This window comes from Sinocyclocheilus anshuiensis, unplaced genomic scaffold (assembly GCF_001515605.1).
Source record: "Sinocyclocheilus anshuiensis isolate Anshui unplaced genomic scaffold, SAMN03320099.WGS_v1.1 scaffold813, whole genome shotgun sequence".
Lineage (NCBI taxonomy): Eukaryota > Metazoa > Chordata > Actinopteri > Cypriniformes > Cyprinidae > Sinocyclocheilus > Sinocyclocheilus anshuiensis.
Window position 1 is genome coordinate 118988 of NW_015540942.1, and position 18070 is coordinate 137057.

The following is an 18070-nucleotide window of genomic DNA, read 5'->3' on the forward strand; positions in this document are numbered from 1 at the left end:
GTGTGTGTGTGTGTGTGTATATATATATATATATGTTTTTTTTTTTTTTTTTTTTTTTTGACGAATAGGAAGTTCAAAAAAACAGCATATATTTGAAATAAAAATCTTTAACTTTATAAATGTCTTTGCTGTCACTTTTGATCAATTTATATTTTATTTTTTGAACAATTTATCAAAGTATTTTATAAATATTTATGTGTGTGTACCTACTTAACCATATTTTGGGGAGAAATATGTACGGAAAAGTGAGCAAAACCTGACAAACTCTCCAAAAACCTCCCTTTGGGGATGTCCTCATTTGTAAAACTTGTATAAAAATAATTTTTTTTTAAACGTGTGAAAATGCAGAAAGTTTTCTGTAAGGGGTAAGTTTAGGTGTAGGGTTAGTGTATGGCAATAGAATATAAACTAAATCTAAATTATAACGTAATTTTAGAGTTATATTTTAATTGACAGAAAAAGTATTTTTATATGTAATAGCCTATCTATCTAATTGTATCTAAATCAAATTTCTTACAATTACATTCAATGTATTAAAAGCTTTGAAATTTACAAATTGGGTTAGGAATATTCTGCCAAAAATAACCATATCAATTAGTGAAGATTATAAATAACCACTAACCTCACATCCTGGCATAACGACTTGGTCCTTGTCATTTTTTGTAGCTCGCCTACATTTGTTCTCATTCACTTTCACTGTACAGAAAAGAACAGAACTATATACTAACTAGAGAACTCTTTAACCAGAAAGACTTTCTTGGTGAAACAGCTTCACTGAAAGCTTTACCATTTTACTGGTGATCATCAAAATCAACACTCAACAGCATTTACCAGCACGGAAGCCTGATGGTATCAGCTGGACTTTTCATAATGAATCTGTCACTCTCCTCACCTGGCTTTGATCCCTTTTCACCTCCACCCATCACTCCTTTGTTCCAGCATGAGCAGAGCATGACGGACAGTGTGTGTAAATGAAAGGGTGAGGTTAAGGTGACCGTGTCCAATCTGCACCGACACAGAGAAGGTGCCGGGTGACATACAGTAAGTGAGAGTGAGCGAAGAGAGCTGTCAGCGTTCAGAGATCCGCCCTCCCGTGGCTGGCACATGCGGGCCGCCGCTGCCAGTCTTGTACCGCGCAGGCAACAACAGTCCATCTGCTGCAGATACAGCCAGAGGCGTTCCACCTAGAGCTGGCTGGCATCCCAAGCAACAAATCAACAGTCACTTCTCACCTGCCACCAGATAATTCAACAGCACCAGCAGAGAAATGAAGAGCTCTGTATGGCGGCCCTCCCCTCGTTCTGCTCCAAACCTGAGCTGTAAAGTCACTCTGACTGTTTCGAGGCCCGCGTCCCTCTTCGCATCCCCTGGGTCCGATTCCCTAATCCACCTCAACGCAGTGATCCCTTGCCAGACACTGCTGTCACGCTTCATTTCAGAGCCACAGGCTGTGATGTGTAGAGGGACATGCCATCCAAATCCTACGTAAGACTACCGTGTTTCCCAGCGGAGTGAGATCTGGGCGAGGAGGTGCTCAGCAGGAACGGGACAGAATCTAGGGAACTGTCCTCAATGACCAGCCTGCCTTCGGCTTTTTAACTACAGGCTCTGGAACTTCAAACGCACATATTAGCTTCGAAAACAACACCTAGTGAGCTTCCTCATTGCCTACATCGGCAGCTGCCTTCTAAGGCGGCACTGAAAGTAAGCGATTTTGAACACTACATAAGAATGCACTCAAGAATCACATGGAACATTCATCTCACACTTGATAGAATAAATATAGACGACACGAGGAACAATGTGACACTATGTGACTACCAAGTATAAATACAACATTTTCTGGGTAACATTTTTAATTATAAGCTTATTTGGATGCACATATCGGTCATAAGCCAATATTACTGATTCTTTTTTATTTTCTCATTTATTTACGGGGTATGTAATTGTGACATTCATTTGCATTTATTTTATATTACATTTGCCATCATTCACTGGTTTAAAGGTATAATGATAAATTATGGCAAACTTTTTTGGACAAGCGATTTTCCACCTTATTTCAACTCATTTGAAAGCGAATTAACCATATTTCACACTGTATATTAGTTTGTTTGGATGCCTTAATTCACAAAACAAAAATGACAATTTTCATGTTTAATGTATTATTATTTTTTATCTTTGGACAAAACTGAATTTTTAATATTGACCATTTAAAAATACATTTTGATACTGATACAGAGAAATGAATTTCAAATTGTGGGGTGAAACATCGCTGCAAATTATTCTGTGGATAAACTGTTTGAATGAATCAAACTTAATCACAAACAATTTTTGCAACCTTTTTGCAAACCAGTATGGCCAGTTAGATCAAGGATTTATCAGTAATATTTTTAGTGGGGCACAGCGATATTTTACTGGGGCTCATAAAAGGGTCTAGCAACGCCCCTGCAATGGCATGAAAACATACAAAAAATACATATTAATACATTGATATTGATTAAAAAAAAAAGATACATATTGGCAATCATTTTCAGTGCATGCCTAATTTTTAGTTTTGAATTAATTATATTTGTAAATCACATTTAACTTGCATATTCTGACATCGTGGATTTATTTCTCACTGTGTTTGTTGCAGTGCATTCTGGGATTGCCTTTGACTCCTTAAAATGCTGCCCCTGAATGCCTCTTACTGAGTTTTGGAACAGAGCTAATGTCTGTCTGCATGAATTTTTGGTCTCCACATGAGACAACACGAGTCTCATTCAGATCATAATTGCCTGAGTTTGTAAATCACAGTTATTTGAATGTCCATCAAGCATGCGGCCGTCGTCACGAAGAGGGTCTAAAATCATCCGTCTTTCTGCTCAGCTAATGACACCAGCACACAAACATCCATCTGCTGCTACACAGGCAGCCAACACCACATGAACACTCCCAATCACACACACCTGAACAGTGAGCTAATGTACCTCACTGCTGTTTCACAGTATAAGCAAGCCTGAAAACTGGGAACAGATTTAGAGAATTTCAGCATTACAGCACTTGCTCACTAATGGATGTTCTGCAGTGAATGGGTGCCGCCAGAAAAAGCTGTGAAAAACATCACAATAATCCACAAGTAAGTCTAGTCCATCAATTAATGCCTTGTGAAGTGAAAAGCCGTGTGTTTGTACGAAACAAATCAATCATTAAGGTGTTTTAACTATAAACATCGCTACCAGTCCATAATCCATGATAATGCTTCCTCCGCTGTTCTGCTTTCACATCAAAATCACATTAACATATTTGTTTAAAACTGTTTTGGATGGTGTTTGCTTGTAAATGGTACTTGATCTGTGGATATTACTCTCCTGATTCAGATGACATGATGTTTTCATTGAAGAAAGTATTATTATGGAGAAAGGACTCATATTTTAGCCGGTTTTAAAATGTCGTGATGGATTTCTTTATTGCAAACAGCTTGCTAACTGATGGACTGGAGTGGATTATTGTTGTTTATTGAGAGTCCAAACATGTTTTTTTATCAGCTGTTTGGACTCTCTTTCTGATGGCACCCATTCACTGCAGAGGATCCACAGGTGAGCAAGTGATGTACAGTAATGCTACATTTCTCCAAATCTTTTTCGAAGCACAAACAAACTTGTCTACATCTTGGATGGCCTGAGAGCTAATAATTTAAATTTTGGGATGAACTATTCCTTCAAATTATCTGAGAAAATATAGTAAAATAAAAATTTTACTGAATTACACTATATACTGTACAGTAGCATTGTTACAACTGGTTATGAGACAAGCAAGAACCAATGAGGTTTGACGCCAAAAACGTTGCTCTCTCAAAAACATCGGCTCAACCAACGGTGTGAACTTGGAAGTTGGACTATCTGTTTGCTTGTCCATTGGAGGTATGAAGGACTTTTAAGGAAACCTGTTTGAAAACCATCATTTTTACAATTCCGTTTGGTGACACTAGTGGCACAGAAATTACACACTTCTGCCCTTTCAACTAAAACTAACACATTCAATTCAAGTGCTAAAGTAAAACTTCCGATTTTAAGGTGAAGATGAAGTTAATGGCAGCAGTGAACTCGGTTTTCTAAAATCAACAGGACAATCTGTTCTCAATGAGCGCACAGAGACCTCAATGCCAGGGAGGTGCTGCAGGAAGGAGATCACGTTTAACAGGCCAGTCTGAGTCCGAGCGGGAGGTCAGGAGGGTTGATGTGGAGGGAAGCACTATGCAGCACTGCCTGGGCAATGCATGCTCCATCTGACAGCTCTCACACACACACACACACACACACACACACACACACACACACACACACACACACACACACACACACAGACGCAAGAGAAGCTGTACTCATTAAGGATCTGACTGAGGCTGACAAACGCGTCTCAGCTCGGCCGGAGCCCTAGCGCACACACCACTAACGAAGCTAAGATGCTGCTGTGCCTCTTGCTGTGGTGTGAAGGAGGACATACAGACTCCTCATTACACCCTACTGCTCTCCATAGCCCTGAAAGTTTGACTCGTCATCTCTGTGCTACAGAACAGCAGAATTTGACTACTTTGACACTGTCTTCGAAAACTACGGGTCCAGTCGGCCAGTTTGAGTTTGTGCCGTTACAGGTCGCTTAATGTGATTTACACAAGTAAAACGTTTTCCTGGATCAACATCCTTTGCTGGTCCTGAGACAACATTCCTTTTAACCAATCACAGCCCTCTGATATTAGGGTTAGGTTTATAGACTGCAGGGTTGAGTGAAATTTAGAATTAAAGAAAAAATTATTTGATAAGATTTAGAATTAAATTAAGCCCCACAGGATGGTGAAATGGAATTTTAATTTGAATGACATGAAGAATTTACTGTTGCAATTCAATGAAACACAAGTGTTGAATTTCACTTATTCCAATGCTTTAAATATAATACTTGTAATTCAATCCAGTACAAATTTTGGTACACTTTATTTTAAGGTGTCCTTGTTACACATGTTACATGTACTTACTATTATAATAACAATACATTATGCATAATTACATGCAAGTAAACCCTAATCCTAACCCTAACCATATAGTAAGTAGTACATGTAGTTAATTAATATTACTCAGTACTTATATGTAAAATTACACTGTAACAAGGACACCTTAAAATAATGTAACACAATTTTTGAGACAAAAAAATAAATGGTTTAATAATTATTGGATAATTATGCCAATTTACTCCCTGAAATACATAATACTTTTTCTAATGTCTACCAACTTTACACAGATAACAAAACAGATCCTAATTTTGCCTAATTTTATTTTCAAAAACAAATAAACAAAAGTCCAACATTGTTTTTGATTCATAACAGATTTTTACTTCATAAAAATATATACTGACATCAAATGATCAATCTATTGACTATATAACATATTAATATAATATTGTATGAACTATAGCATTTTAGAAAATATGTTCTTTCACCATAAAAAAATTAATTAAATGAAAGTTAATTTATTAAATATATTGATAAACATATAAATTAAATACAAATGTCTACAGGTGACATTGATTATTCCATCATCTAATATTTCTAAAAATAGCCTGTATGTTGTATGAACATGATTGAGTAATTTATACTCAAAAATTTATAACAAAATACACCTATAGCAGTTGTATTTTTTGTAATTGAAGTCCCTTTCGATTCTACTTACTGAAATTCAAATTGTAATTTAGTCCGAATAGATTAATTGATGAGTTTGAATCAAGTTAGGTTGAGGTTGGATTGGGATTAGACATTTTTATAGGATTAAGAACAACACTAGAGTTATGGTTGTTGATAGGAATATTTTTTCCAGAAACAACAAAGTATGTTGATGCAATTTTGTCTTACTTTGGTAAACCATGTCACGCATTATGTGTTAATTATCAGGCTAAAAAAAATAGGTAATGAAACTCGAATTTAGAATCAAATCTGAAATAACCACCAGGGTTTTAGATCACAGCAACAAGCAAGGAGTGTATGCAAGTAAGAGAGAGAGAATGTGTGTGTGTGTGTGTGTGTGTGTGTGTGTTAGGGATGTAACGGTATAAAAATTTCTTATCATGATTATAGTGACCAAAATTATCGTGGTTATCAGTATTATCACGGTATTGTTAAAATGTGCTGGAGATGTTAAAAAAGTACAACTCATAAATCACTTCACCAAGTTTTATATTTAAAAATCAACGAACAACAAATAAAATGACTTTCTGTTTGCATAATCACTAAAACAATAACATTACCAATGATCTTCGGATTTTAAATGACAACTTGACTGACAACAGTTTAATATCATGTTGAATAATGTAAATGTTCAAATAAAGCTTTGAAAAAGTTTAAGAAAAAGGTAAACCTCACATTTCAGCCTTTAAATAAAGAAAAGATACAAGTAAAAATCATTCATTCATATATTCATTTGTATAATTCCTTTAGCACTCTTTTAAAACCTCCCAGCTTTTCCGCCCTGTTTTCACTCAAAACGAAACTACTCTGCTGCTGTGCGCACGTGAGACTGTTATTGAAAACTGTGCTTTATGCTGGAAAGTATTTATTTATCGCGAGTTGCTCAAATCATGGTAATCTAATACAGTTTTAATGATAATTAAAAGATGAAACGGTAATACTAACCGTGGAGAATTTTATCATGATTTATCGTCAAACCGGTAATCGTTACATCCCTAGTGTGTGTGTGTTAGAGGTGAGGTGACTGGCTGGACTTACGGCTTTTGGTTTAAACGGTGGCTGAACTTCCTTGTTCTCCAACTTTTCCCAATCCATGTAACGGAAAAAGCCGTGTTCCCTGATGTCCCGCTCACCCTCAGGACCGCAGCCCAGACGCTTGCCTGGGTGTTTGGTCATCAGCTGAAACAGAGAGGACAACACAATGGTGAGAGGACCACTAGTATATACTATGGCTGTCAAACAATAAAAAAAAAAAATCTAATTAAATGCATAATACACAGAATAATGAATCAAGTTTATCAGAATTAATAGCATATAATCATATAAGGTTTTATTTACATTACAGCATGAGCCAATAGTAGTTTCCACGTTATTACAGAATTTATGTACAGGGCATGAGAAATTCTTCATTAAAGGTGCTGTATGGAAGTTCTTGACTCTACTAAAGCATAAAAATACCATAATATGTTTGCAGATATTTAAGAAACATGCTAAGTTAACATATTTGTTTATCTGAAAAACAATGCTACAGTCAGTTATTCTCCTTTGAAAATGTGTGTTCCGGGCCGGAATGTCGGTCTCTGTTTTGATTTGTGAAACCCGCCCACTGCCAGTTTACCCAATTGTATTTCGGGACCCCGGGTTGCCAGTTGGTGGGAAACATGGCGTATTTAATTTCAGTCATGGAAGCTGGCAAACGAAAGTGTTGGGTGTCGTCAATCTGGCAACCTGCGTGTGCGTCAAGTCTGAGGAGGAGGGACCGGGTGAAAAAAACCCTCTCCAATATTTTGAATTTGGACTGCAATACCTAGTTCAACCACTCGGTGTCAATCCTACATACAGCACCTTTAATATATTTAAATTAATATACAAGTGTATAGTAGATTAATGTGTAACACTAAGAACCCAAATATTTAGTTCAAAATACAGCCAGGGTACCTCCTTGCCCTACTCCAGTAGTGTTTTGTTCAATAATTTTAATGTTTTATGGGTCAAAAATACAAGTTGCATTAACATCCCTGGAGGGGGTAAAACTAAATCCACAGAAATGAGAATGTCATTACATTTTTAGGTCAAATAAATTTTACTTTGCAGTTTCAGCACAGCCTCTCTTCATCAACTTTCTCCGCACACCCATCTCTGTCCCTTTTTCCCCTTCACCGACAGCTGTTTTATTCCCCAGCAGAACATGCTATGTTGAATATAACAAAATCGTTTGGCTATTTTATTCCAGTGAGTGACTTTAGCGTGTGTAGGAGAGATTAGGCGAGGGGAAAAGCTCAACAACTTGCCGCTTTTTCTTCAGCACCTCAGTGCGCATGAAAAATTGATGGCAGCAGAGAAAGTCTTTCCAGGCTCTTGTAAGGCATAGGTGGAGGTGGTGGAGGAGGGGGGAGATGAAGGTCTCTGCTGACTGATAGAGTCTTAACCCTCACTGGATCAGGAAGGGACTGGGCCGGGCCGGTCTGGTCTGGCTGGGTTGGATCAATCCCTGACCCTGCATGCCTTCTGGACTCATGGCGCTTGCTAAGAGCCGTGTGCTCCACTGCCCTCTGAAGCTTTGTCATCATTGTCATCATTAATGTATACAGCAGAGGCCAGGACACGCTCACTCGCTGTGTGGCAGCTGGGCCATGCTGCCACAGAGACACAGCTGGCTAATTCTCTCTCTCCATTCATTCATCCATCCAAATCTATCTGTCCAAAAACACGGCTAATTATCTCTGATCATGGATCAACATAACTGTCCAAAAATATAGACCTAACCCAATCCCTACCCATAATTTATTCCTAAAAACAGTGTGAAATGATAGCTGATTAACAAGGGTGTAGAAGCACCTAACCATGATTGTAAGCCTAAAACAGATATTTCCTGAAAAGTTATCCCTCAATTCTGATTGGTTGATAGGAATGTTGTTCCAGGATCAACAAGGATGTTGATCCAGGAACATGTTGTACTTGGTCAAATCACGGTCACCATGAAACACTACCTACCCACGCATCCATCACAATGGATCTATCCATCCATCCATCCATCCATCTATCTGTCTGTCTGTCTGTCTGTCGATCTATAATACCCACCCATCCATCACATCTAATTATCTATTTTCCTTCCGTCCATCTGTTCATCCATCCATCCATCATTTTCAGCTTGTTTCTGTTTCTGTACAGCTGACTGCTCATATTTCACAGCTGTCCTGCTCTGAACGACAGAGCCGCAGTGTAATCTGACAGCGTGATTCAGGAGAGGCTCTAGAGGCCGAATGAAGCCAAAAACACAAGTGACCTGCAGCATCGGAGTCAAGTCAATTGCTTTATCTCTCCCTCCTGGCCCTCTTCAGCCCACTACACACAAGTGTGTCAGGAGAGCTCTTCAGAGAATTCAGCACTGATGCTCTTAAACTTTAACTCCGAGTTAGTGACGGTGACTTGGATGGTCACATGAAAAACAGACAGCCATATACACTGATGGGAATTTATGCCTCATCACTGTCCTGACAAACGAATCTAAGATGGTTCATGACCGCAGGTCCAATCTTAAAATAAACGTTTATTGAATTTCCATGGCTATTCTAGTCTTTCATTGTTACTGGATATGAATTTATATTGGATAATCATTCTAGCATGATTGCAGTTTTTTTATTGGCATGTGAATCTGCATATAATTTTTTTTTTTAACGTTACTTTTAAAGTAACGTAAAAATTACTTTTTACTCTGAAGACTTTTTGGCACATGTGGGTGTGAATTTGGGTGTTCACACTTGGGTATACTTGTTACAATAACCAATCAAACCTCTTACAGTAACCATAAAGACTTTGTAAATGGTAACAGAGAAAAACTGGACATCATACTGTACACTAATTGACTGAGGATCACACACTACCAGAATTTCAAGTCATGCTTAAAACAACAAATTCACACAGAAACGTGCCTTGCTGCTATTTGACGCATAACAACATGCATAATATCCACCGACTGGAAGAAATAATTGTCTGAAGTGAAAAAATTGCAGTCTGTGTCCATAATACACACCAAGAAATAAAAAAATCTAGCCAATAAAATACTATGAATCTAAAAAATTTGCAAACAACTATCCCAAAACTTAGGATTTAACTTATTTTCAATGTTTCCACATCTGGAAGTAATTTTTTTTGGACGCAAGGTGCATTCTCATCACTTGAGAATGTGAATGATGTTATGGCACGTTCCAGCAGCATCTTCTACTTAACGAGGCAAAATCAATAAACAGCACAAATACAAGACAAAAGATCTGTCTCCTCTTTTAAATGATCTACATTCCAACAGTATCAAGAACAGGCATTAAACTGAGCATGCACCATACACTCAGATGGCTTGACAGATGGCTTGAGATACTATTGTACTGTTAGTGTATGGTGACAAGCGCTTACACAAATACAGCATATGCAAAGAGAAGGAGGAAAGGAGACAGAGAGAGAAAGTGAGCGAGAGTCTGCGTGCGAGCTCTAGATTGGCCTTAGTCATGGCGTATCAGCCCGTATCAGGCTTGTGTCCCAAGCCTCTCTCAGCGGTGTGCTGGGCTGTGTTCCATATCAAAGAACCACAGCATCCCACTTTAATCCTCCCATATCAGAGCTGTACACTCCATCAACACTGATAATACTCTTCAATTAGCACTCAGAGCACCGCAGTCGCACATATCTGCTGTTACTGCTGCTGCACGAGCGCTTCCTGCAGTACACCATCCTCTGCTTCTGTCAGCTTCATTAAACGAGTCTTTAAACGCATCCGGCAGGTTTTTCATTATTTATTTTTTTTGTACGGAATTAATGCAATATGATTCTGCTACTTTATCATCCTCAGACGCTGTTTCAAAACGCAGTGAGCTGTCTATCTATACTTGCCAAAATGTGCGTGTGATGGTACTATACCATAATTATGGTCTGAGACATTGCTTTACATTTATGCACTATAACAGACACTTTTATACAGAATTTATCTTTGCTGTTCTACTGTTTGCGGATGATTTTTTTTTTTTTTTTTTTTTAGAAATGTATACTTTTATACATCAAGCATGGATTAAATTGATCAAAAGTGATAGTAAACATTATGTTGTCTATAGTATATGATATGATGTTACAAGAGATACAAAATTGTTTTCTTCTGAATTTTCTATTCATCAAAGAATCCTGAAAAAAATGTACAAAAACACTACAAAAATATTAAGAAGCACAAGCTGTTTTCAGCATTGATAATAAGAAATGTTTCTTGAGCATCAGATCAGCCTTTTAAAATGATTTTTGAAGGATCATGTGACACTGAAGACTGGAGTAATGATGCTGAAAATGTACAAGAATAAATTACTTTTTAAAATATATTACAATAGAAAGCAGTTATTTTGAATTGTTACAAAATGTAGTTTTTATTGTATTTTTGATCAAATAAATACAGCCTTAATGAGTATTAGAGACTTCTTGGTGTATATGAGTGTATACCATGGTAATAAATGATCACCAAATTCATTTACCATGGCATTTACATAATTATTTTTAAAGATTATCATGGCATTACCATTGCACATTGTCTGGAAACCATAGTACATTTTTGTAATCAGTATTTTTATGCATTACAAATAAACCTATGATGACCAAAAATGCTGTCTAGGTGGGCAGCTCCCTAGGTTTTGGTGCATCAATATACAGTATACAGAGAGAGTTTAATACACTCACTGTGCTGTTCTCTGCATCTGTCGATGTAAGTGGCACAAATGAATATTCCCTCAGCTGATGTTCTGAGCATTAAAGCCTATATCCCCTCAAACTAAAACCCCAGGCTCTACAGAAGTGAAGGGGATTTTCTTTTGCTTTTTTATGGCAGAACAGAGCATCAACATTTTGTTTACGACAGGTTCAATTTATCCATCTGTCCTCTGAAAGTCACAAGGCCAGACTAAATTAGTCATTCAATTACCATGCTGGAAGAACGATTGCTCCGCTTGGTTAAGGGAAATACCTCATTTATATTGCATGGCTCCATTGTAGCTTTGCCGGCAGGGCGGGCGGCAGAGGCCCGTGCCTAAAGCCGCGCTTGTCCAAACTTACAGGATTTTCCAATCTGTCTTAAATGTCAGGGATTCATTTAGTATTCCTGCTCTATTTTAGGAGATTGTTGGGGAGAGAGGCCTCCAGGATCGGACACACTTGCTGCACTGCAGAATTAAGCTATTAGAGAAGTTCAGCAAGCACTTATAGCAGATCCTATGAAGAAGAGAGGGAGACTGAACTCAATGAAGACAATGAGCTCTGCAGACAAGCTGAGGAGAAGACAGAGGCAGGATAAGTCAAGGAAGAAAAATCGACAAGCAGAAAGGACAAGGGTTATGCAGAGCATCTATATCTATGTGGGAAAACATCGAAAACGAAAGGATGGAGAAAAACGAGGAAGAGAGAGGGAACAGAGGGAGGAGAGGAGGGGGTCTTTTGTTTATCAGGCTTTACCCAGAAGCAAGCTGCATTTTCATGAAGCCAGTCAAAGAGGGGCAGCATTCAGATTCTGAACGCAGAGGGTTTATTCATTATTTAATGTTCACATTAGCATGAATGTATTAGTGCGCAGGTCCCTCTGGAGACACCTGCTCTCACATCTCTCTTTCCACTTTATATTCCAGAACTTGTTGTCCTCCCAATACGAAAGATTTCCATTGTCCTAACTCAAACAAAATGGGTCACCAGGCAGCATGCTAGTGAGTGAGTGCAGGTACAACTGCAGGAGAAATGGCTTGAAGGAGATGAGATGGAATAGGATCAAGCGGACAAGTAGTAGGATGATTAGAAAGGATGAGTTTATGAGTTTATGATGAGTTTACATATTACATGTACTTACTATTATAATAACAATTAATTATACATAATTACATGCAAGTAACCATAATCCTAACCCTAATCATATAGTAAGTACATGTAGTTAATTAATATTACTCAGTACTTAAATTGCGACTTTAATTTCATGCCAATTCAGCATTTTTATTGTAAATTATTATTACTGTAGTCATCCTCTGCAATAATGGTAATTACACATGTAACTTCATGATGTTTCAGCATAATTTTAGGCAGCACAACAAATACTACCATGATGTATAAACACTATATTTCTATATTAGGTAAACTTGGGTAATAAAACAATTAAACAATACAATTTATTTATTTTTTGCATGATGGTAATGCAAACAGGGAAATCGAAAATATTGTCACGATGCAAAAGAAAATCTTAATAGTCCCCTCAAAAATATTTAAAATATATTTAAAGACTGAAAAAATAAACGTTTGAAAACGAAAATCATAATGAAATGCAATATATATATTTTTTATTCATTTATTATTATTATTATTATTATTATTATTATTATTATTATTATTGCATTACTTATTATTGCATTACTGTAATGACAACTGGAAAGGTTAAAATAAAGGTTTCAATGGTTTTAAAAAATAGAAATGTTTCATTTTCTTATTTATTTTAATTTTAGGTGGGGTGAAATATGGCCCAGACATGTTGACAGGTGAGATTCATCTGAATAACAGATGTGTCATGTCCCAAGCATCGTAAGAATGTACCCACACACAAGCCTGGCTTTCATTCTTCTACAAGACTCTTTACTACTTTTCTCAGCAGCCATATGCTCCACTCTGGCACCGCAGTGACAAGGAGAACGAACAGAAACATGTAAAGAATAAGCAAATAGGAGAGAGCTCCCTTTCGAGCACTTTTTAGGGAATACGTTATACTATTTACTAAGATGCCCCTGACATTCTGCAGCTTTTGTCTGGTTTTGTTTGGGCAAAAAAAAACAAAAAAACATTTATATTCATTCAAACCCAGCCTAGCCGTGCTCCAGTATAAGCCAGCAACTAACAGAGCTGAGCTCCTGGGTCCTGCACACAGCCAAGAGTCATTGGCATTCCCACTAAGTGCTGTCTAAGGCCGTATGTTTGTGTGCTTTTATCTGCAGGAGAGAAGATCTCTCAAATAAAGAATTAGATCATGTGTACTCGCTGCTTCACCTGCTAGCGCTCGAGTCTGGAGCACCACTGGCCTCCTAATAACAAAGACAGAGTGAATGAAAGATAGCGATGGAGAGACAGACAGAACTGGCGAATTCTGAGAGGGCCGTGACGCGCATATTGATAGGATAGGTCAGAGGCTGTGGTATTTTTCATCAAACTGCGATGACCAGTGCTGCAATGAATAAGTGATTCATAATGCATCATATGAAGTCATATAATAACTGGACTTTTTTCATTCGAAGCCACTTACAGTATGTGAACTGCCGAGACAGTCACCTTGAAACAACTTCAGTACTTTCTCAGGGACACACTGATGAGATGGACTGTACCTGCACCTTTCCGGGCCATTAGTCACTCTGAACTGAATTTGATACTTTGGGTTACCTCAGGACAAGGGGACAAGGTGTGACTTGCTAGCATGACCCTGCTGGTAGGTCTTGTAACTACACCATTCTGCTGCATCTCTCTCAGTTGATGATCATTTAAAAGAAGGCATGTATTTTGATCAAATAAATCGATGCAATTCCTAATGCATTATGGTCATGAGAAATGGTTAAATAAAGTAATTTAAATAATTTACATTAACAGTCGGTAGGATTTTTAAAAATGTTTTTGCAAGAAGTCTCTTTTGCTTACCAAGGCAGCATTTATTTGAGCAAAATACAGTAAATACGTAATTGAAATGTTAAAACAATGTTATAACAATTTAAAATAAATATTTTCTCTGTTTATATACTTTAAAATGTAATTTATTCCTGTGATGCAAAGCTGAATTTTCAGCATCATTACTCCAGTCTTCAATGTCACATGATCCTTCAGAAATCATTCAAATGTGCGGATTTTCTGCTCAAGAAACATTTCTTATTATTAACAATGTTGAAAACACTGCTTCATTTTTGTCAAGTTCAACAGCATTTATTTGAAATAGAAATATTTAGCAATGTTATGCATATCAGTACTGTCACTTTACTGTCATAATTGCATCCAACATGAAACATTTGTTTTGTTTCAAAACAAATCTGAAAAAAAAAGAAACTTACTGCCCCAAAATTTTTAACAGTAGTGAATAATAATGATAAGAATAGTAATCATCATCATCATCATCATTAAATTGTGTTGGACATTGTGAGACAGGATATTGGATAGGGTTTCAGGAATTTTATGTATACTGGCTGCTCACCCCTTTGCAGATGGCCACAGCTTCTTTGGACATGGATTTGGGATAGGACACATGATGCTCCATGATGGACTGAAACAGCTCATCCTCATCCTCACCATCAAATGGGGGCTTTGAAAAGAGATAGAGAGAAGAGACAGTGAAGATGAGAGGACAATGCTGTTTACTATACATGGTCAACAATAATAACATGGATCTTGTAACTTGCATAATTTGCTATTTTTCCATTTGTGTCCCTTTAACACTGGAAATTTGAAAGTCATCACCATAAAAGTGCCTTTCAAGTCTTGTTTGTTTAGCGAAGACTAGAAAAGAGAATTACGACATCCTTTTGTCAGGACAGCTCAGCAGTAGCAGTCTCCGCTGGAAACAATTCAGACTTTTTTTCTCCAGCGTTCAAAGCTTGACTTGTTTCAGAACAATTCATAAATAATTGACTGAGCCCGATAGGCATGAAATACTTGCCGTTAGTCTCGGGAGATTTGCAGAACGTAATTAATAAAAACTGACCTTGAGATAGCAAGAGGTGATTTACTGCAAGCAGCAGAGAAACAGGAAATGAAACAGAGCGAATGAGAGAAGGCCCAAAAGGCACAAACCCCTGACTTGGGCCTTCTTGATCAGGGTTATCATAACTCTTACCTGCCCAGCCAGCATCTCATAGAGCAGAACTCCAAAAGCCCACCAGTCCACTGACTTTCCATAAGGCTGGTAAGCGATGATCTGAAACAGACACACTCAGAACGTAAGGCGTAAAAAAAACAATTACAAATGGGTGACACTCTAAGGACATCTGTGAATATTAAAATAAATCCCGTCGTGCGCTCTGTCAAGAGTTTCAGAAGTGATTATGGTGCTTTCAACATGTGTTACAATGTGTTTTATGTACTGTGAAGTGTCTTTCACACAATAAGAAACAAGCCGCTTAAGCTTTGAGGACTAGATGAACTGAAATCCCTTCACTCTTACAGCATGTTGGGTCTTGGTTTGGGAGTGTGTTGTTGACATGAATCCATCTCTAGCTCATGCTGCTGGTGTTACACTTGGAGCAATACCATCTGGTGCTCGATGAGAGGAACGTGAGATATCTTATCAACGTAACTCTCTATTGCATGAAGCTGCCTCTGGGTAACAAACCCATCTTCTCCAATACGAGCTCATGATGAATATGAAATGGCACAATTTCCCTTACGGTGCTTTTAGGAAACGCAGCCCTAGTAGATGCGCAAAAGTAAAAGTAAAAGTAAAAGTGACGTGGACAAGTATTGTGTCCCATACTCGGAATTTGTGCTCTGCATTTAACCTATCCAAGTGCACACACACACACAGCAGTGAGTAGTGAATAAACACACACACACATCGTGAACATACACTTGGAGCAGTGGGCAGCCATTTTTTTGGGAGCAGTTGGGGGCTCGGTGCCTTGCTCAAGGGTCTCACCTTAGTCGTGGTATTGAAGGTGGACGACAGCGCTGGTCATTCACTCCCCCCACCAACAATTCCTGACGGTACCGAGACTCGAACCCACAACCTTTGGGTTACAAGTCCGACTCTCTAAACATTAGGCCACGCCTGCCCCGAATTATACATGCATGAAATATGTAGGCCACTGGCTCTCCTTTCTCATCCAACACAAGGCCGTCTTTGAGCACTCACCTCAGGGGCGATGTAGTCAGGTGTCCCACAAAAGGTCTTGGTGGTGACTCCATCAAGCATGTTCTCCTTGCACATTCCAAAGTCAGCAATTTTGATATGACCCTCCATGTCCAACATGACATTATCCAACTTTAGATCTCTGATGCACAAATATGTGAGAGGAGTCAGTGGAGAAACAGCAATATTTACCAACACATTTGTACATGTATCATATTTGTGTGTTTATATGTGTATCAGTCCATTGCAATGAACATTTAAAAAATAAACTAAATGAATTTGCCACTCAATCACTGTTTTTCAATCCCAAACGCTAACATCTTTCTCAAGTCATGAAACTAGTTCAACAATGCAGACCTAATGGCCAAATAAAAACTGTATAAAATCATTGCAATATTCACTCGCTTTTTTATTTCACCAGCAAAATCACCACAAATACACCATTAATATTCATTATACTGGCCAACCCTAGCAGCTTTATGAAGAGAAGCACGGGTGAGCTTGATGAAGCTCTGTAAAGAATTCATGAGTGCTGTCTGTTTGTAGTGGAAACATGCGGTGGAGGTTTTCTGTTAACAGCCTGGATTACAGCTCTACTTCCTGTTTAGGCCACCATCCAGGGGATCACTCGCTGCACTTGTACAATGAAAAACAAATGCAATGAAACACAAGACGATTCAATACACTTCACTGTTTTATAAAGTCAGAGATCATGTTTAATTAATCACAGCTCAAGATGTTGAATGTTTTTTGGCCACTAAAAAATTCTGGAAAGACTTATTGTATTATGTCAATGTTTCAACTGGCTAAACGCTCGTTGCCCAGTTAAACAACAGTCCAATAAATTGAACGGACAGTACTTCCATTCCTCAAGGCCATTTTTTTTTTTTTGCGTCAAACTAAATACAGCATAGACTCTGACTAAGATCAATTACTGTGTGTAAGCAAGTGTGTTTGGTGTGTGTTGCTCTGGAAGCCAGTCGTCTATTATCCCAGCAACTCTAAAGACCCTTGTGGTGGCCAACAGTCAATTGTTCTCTTCTCACTTCTATGTGTGACTGACATGTGTGTTGCTGTTTGGGCTTCACTCACCTGTATATAATACCCTTCACATGCAGGAAAAACAGGCCTATGGCGATTTCTGCAGCATAAAACCTAAACACACACACACACACACACACACACATATCCGAATCAATATGAACATCTGAGCACAGGAGATGAATCCATTGTTTTTCTTGGTCAATCTTCATGGCCAGAAGTCAGCAAGGTGGTCACTATCAAAAAATAAACTCCAACACAAAACAGAGGAGGCCGCATAGTGTGACGAGTCTTCCAATTAGAACTGAGTATTCCAGACTAGGCATGGGCCGGTATGAGATTTTGACGGTATGATAACCTTAAGCAAAAATATCACGGTTTCACGGTATTGTCATTACAGCTCTAAAATGTGTTATTTTTAAATGACTGGGTAAAAAAAAAAA

At 38.0% G+C, this 18070-nt stretch overlaps 1 protein-coding gene across 4 annotated transcripts in view; it reads right to left on the reverse strand.

The window, feature by feature from the left end:
* The window catches only part of prkcbb (protein kinase C, beta b), a 139278-nt gene that overhangs the window by 13692 nt on the left and 107516 nt on the right, over window positions 1-18070 (reverse strand). For 3 of the 4 annotated variants that reach the window (XM_016487666.1, XM_016487667.1, XM_016487665.1), the window contains 5 exons: window positions 17679-17741; window positions 16590-16728; window positions 15576-15656; window positions 14937-15044; window positions 6752-6892 (listed from right to left, as the gene is read on the reverse strand). In XM_016487666.1, coding sequence (XP_016343152.1) covers window positions 6752-6892; window positions 14937-15044; window positions 15576-15656; window positions 16590-16728; window positions 17679-17741 — 532 coding nt within the window. Of the gene's footprint in view, window positions 1-6751; window positions 6893-14936; window positions 15045-15445; window positions 15468-15575; window positions 15657-16589; window positions 16729-17678; window positions 17742-18070 lie in introns of those variants that run through there. The other variant, XM_016487668.1, reaches the window with a different exon arrangement.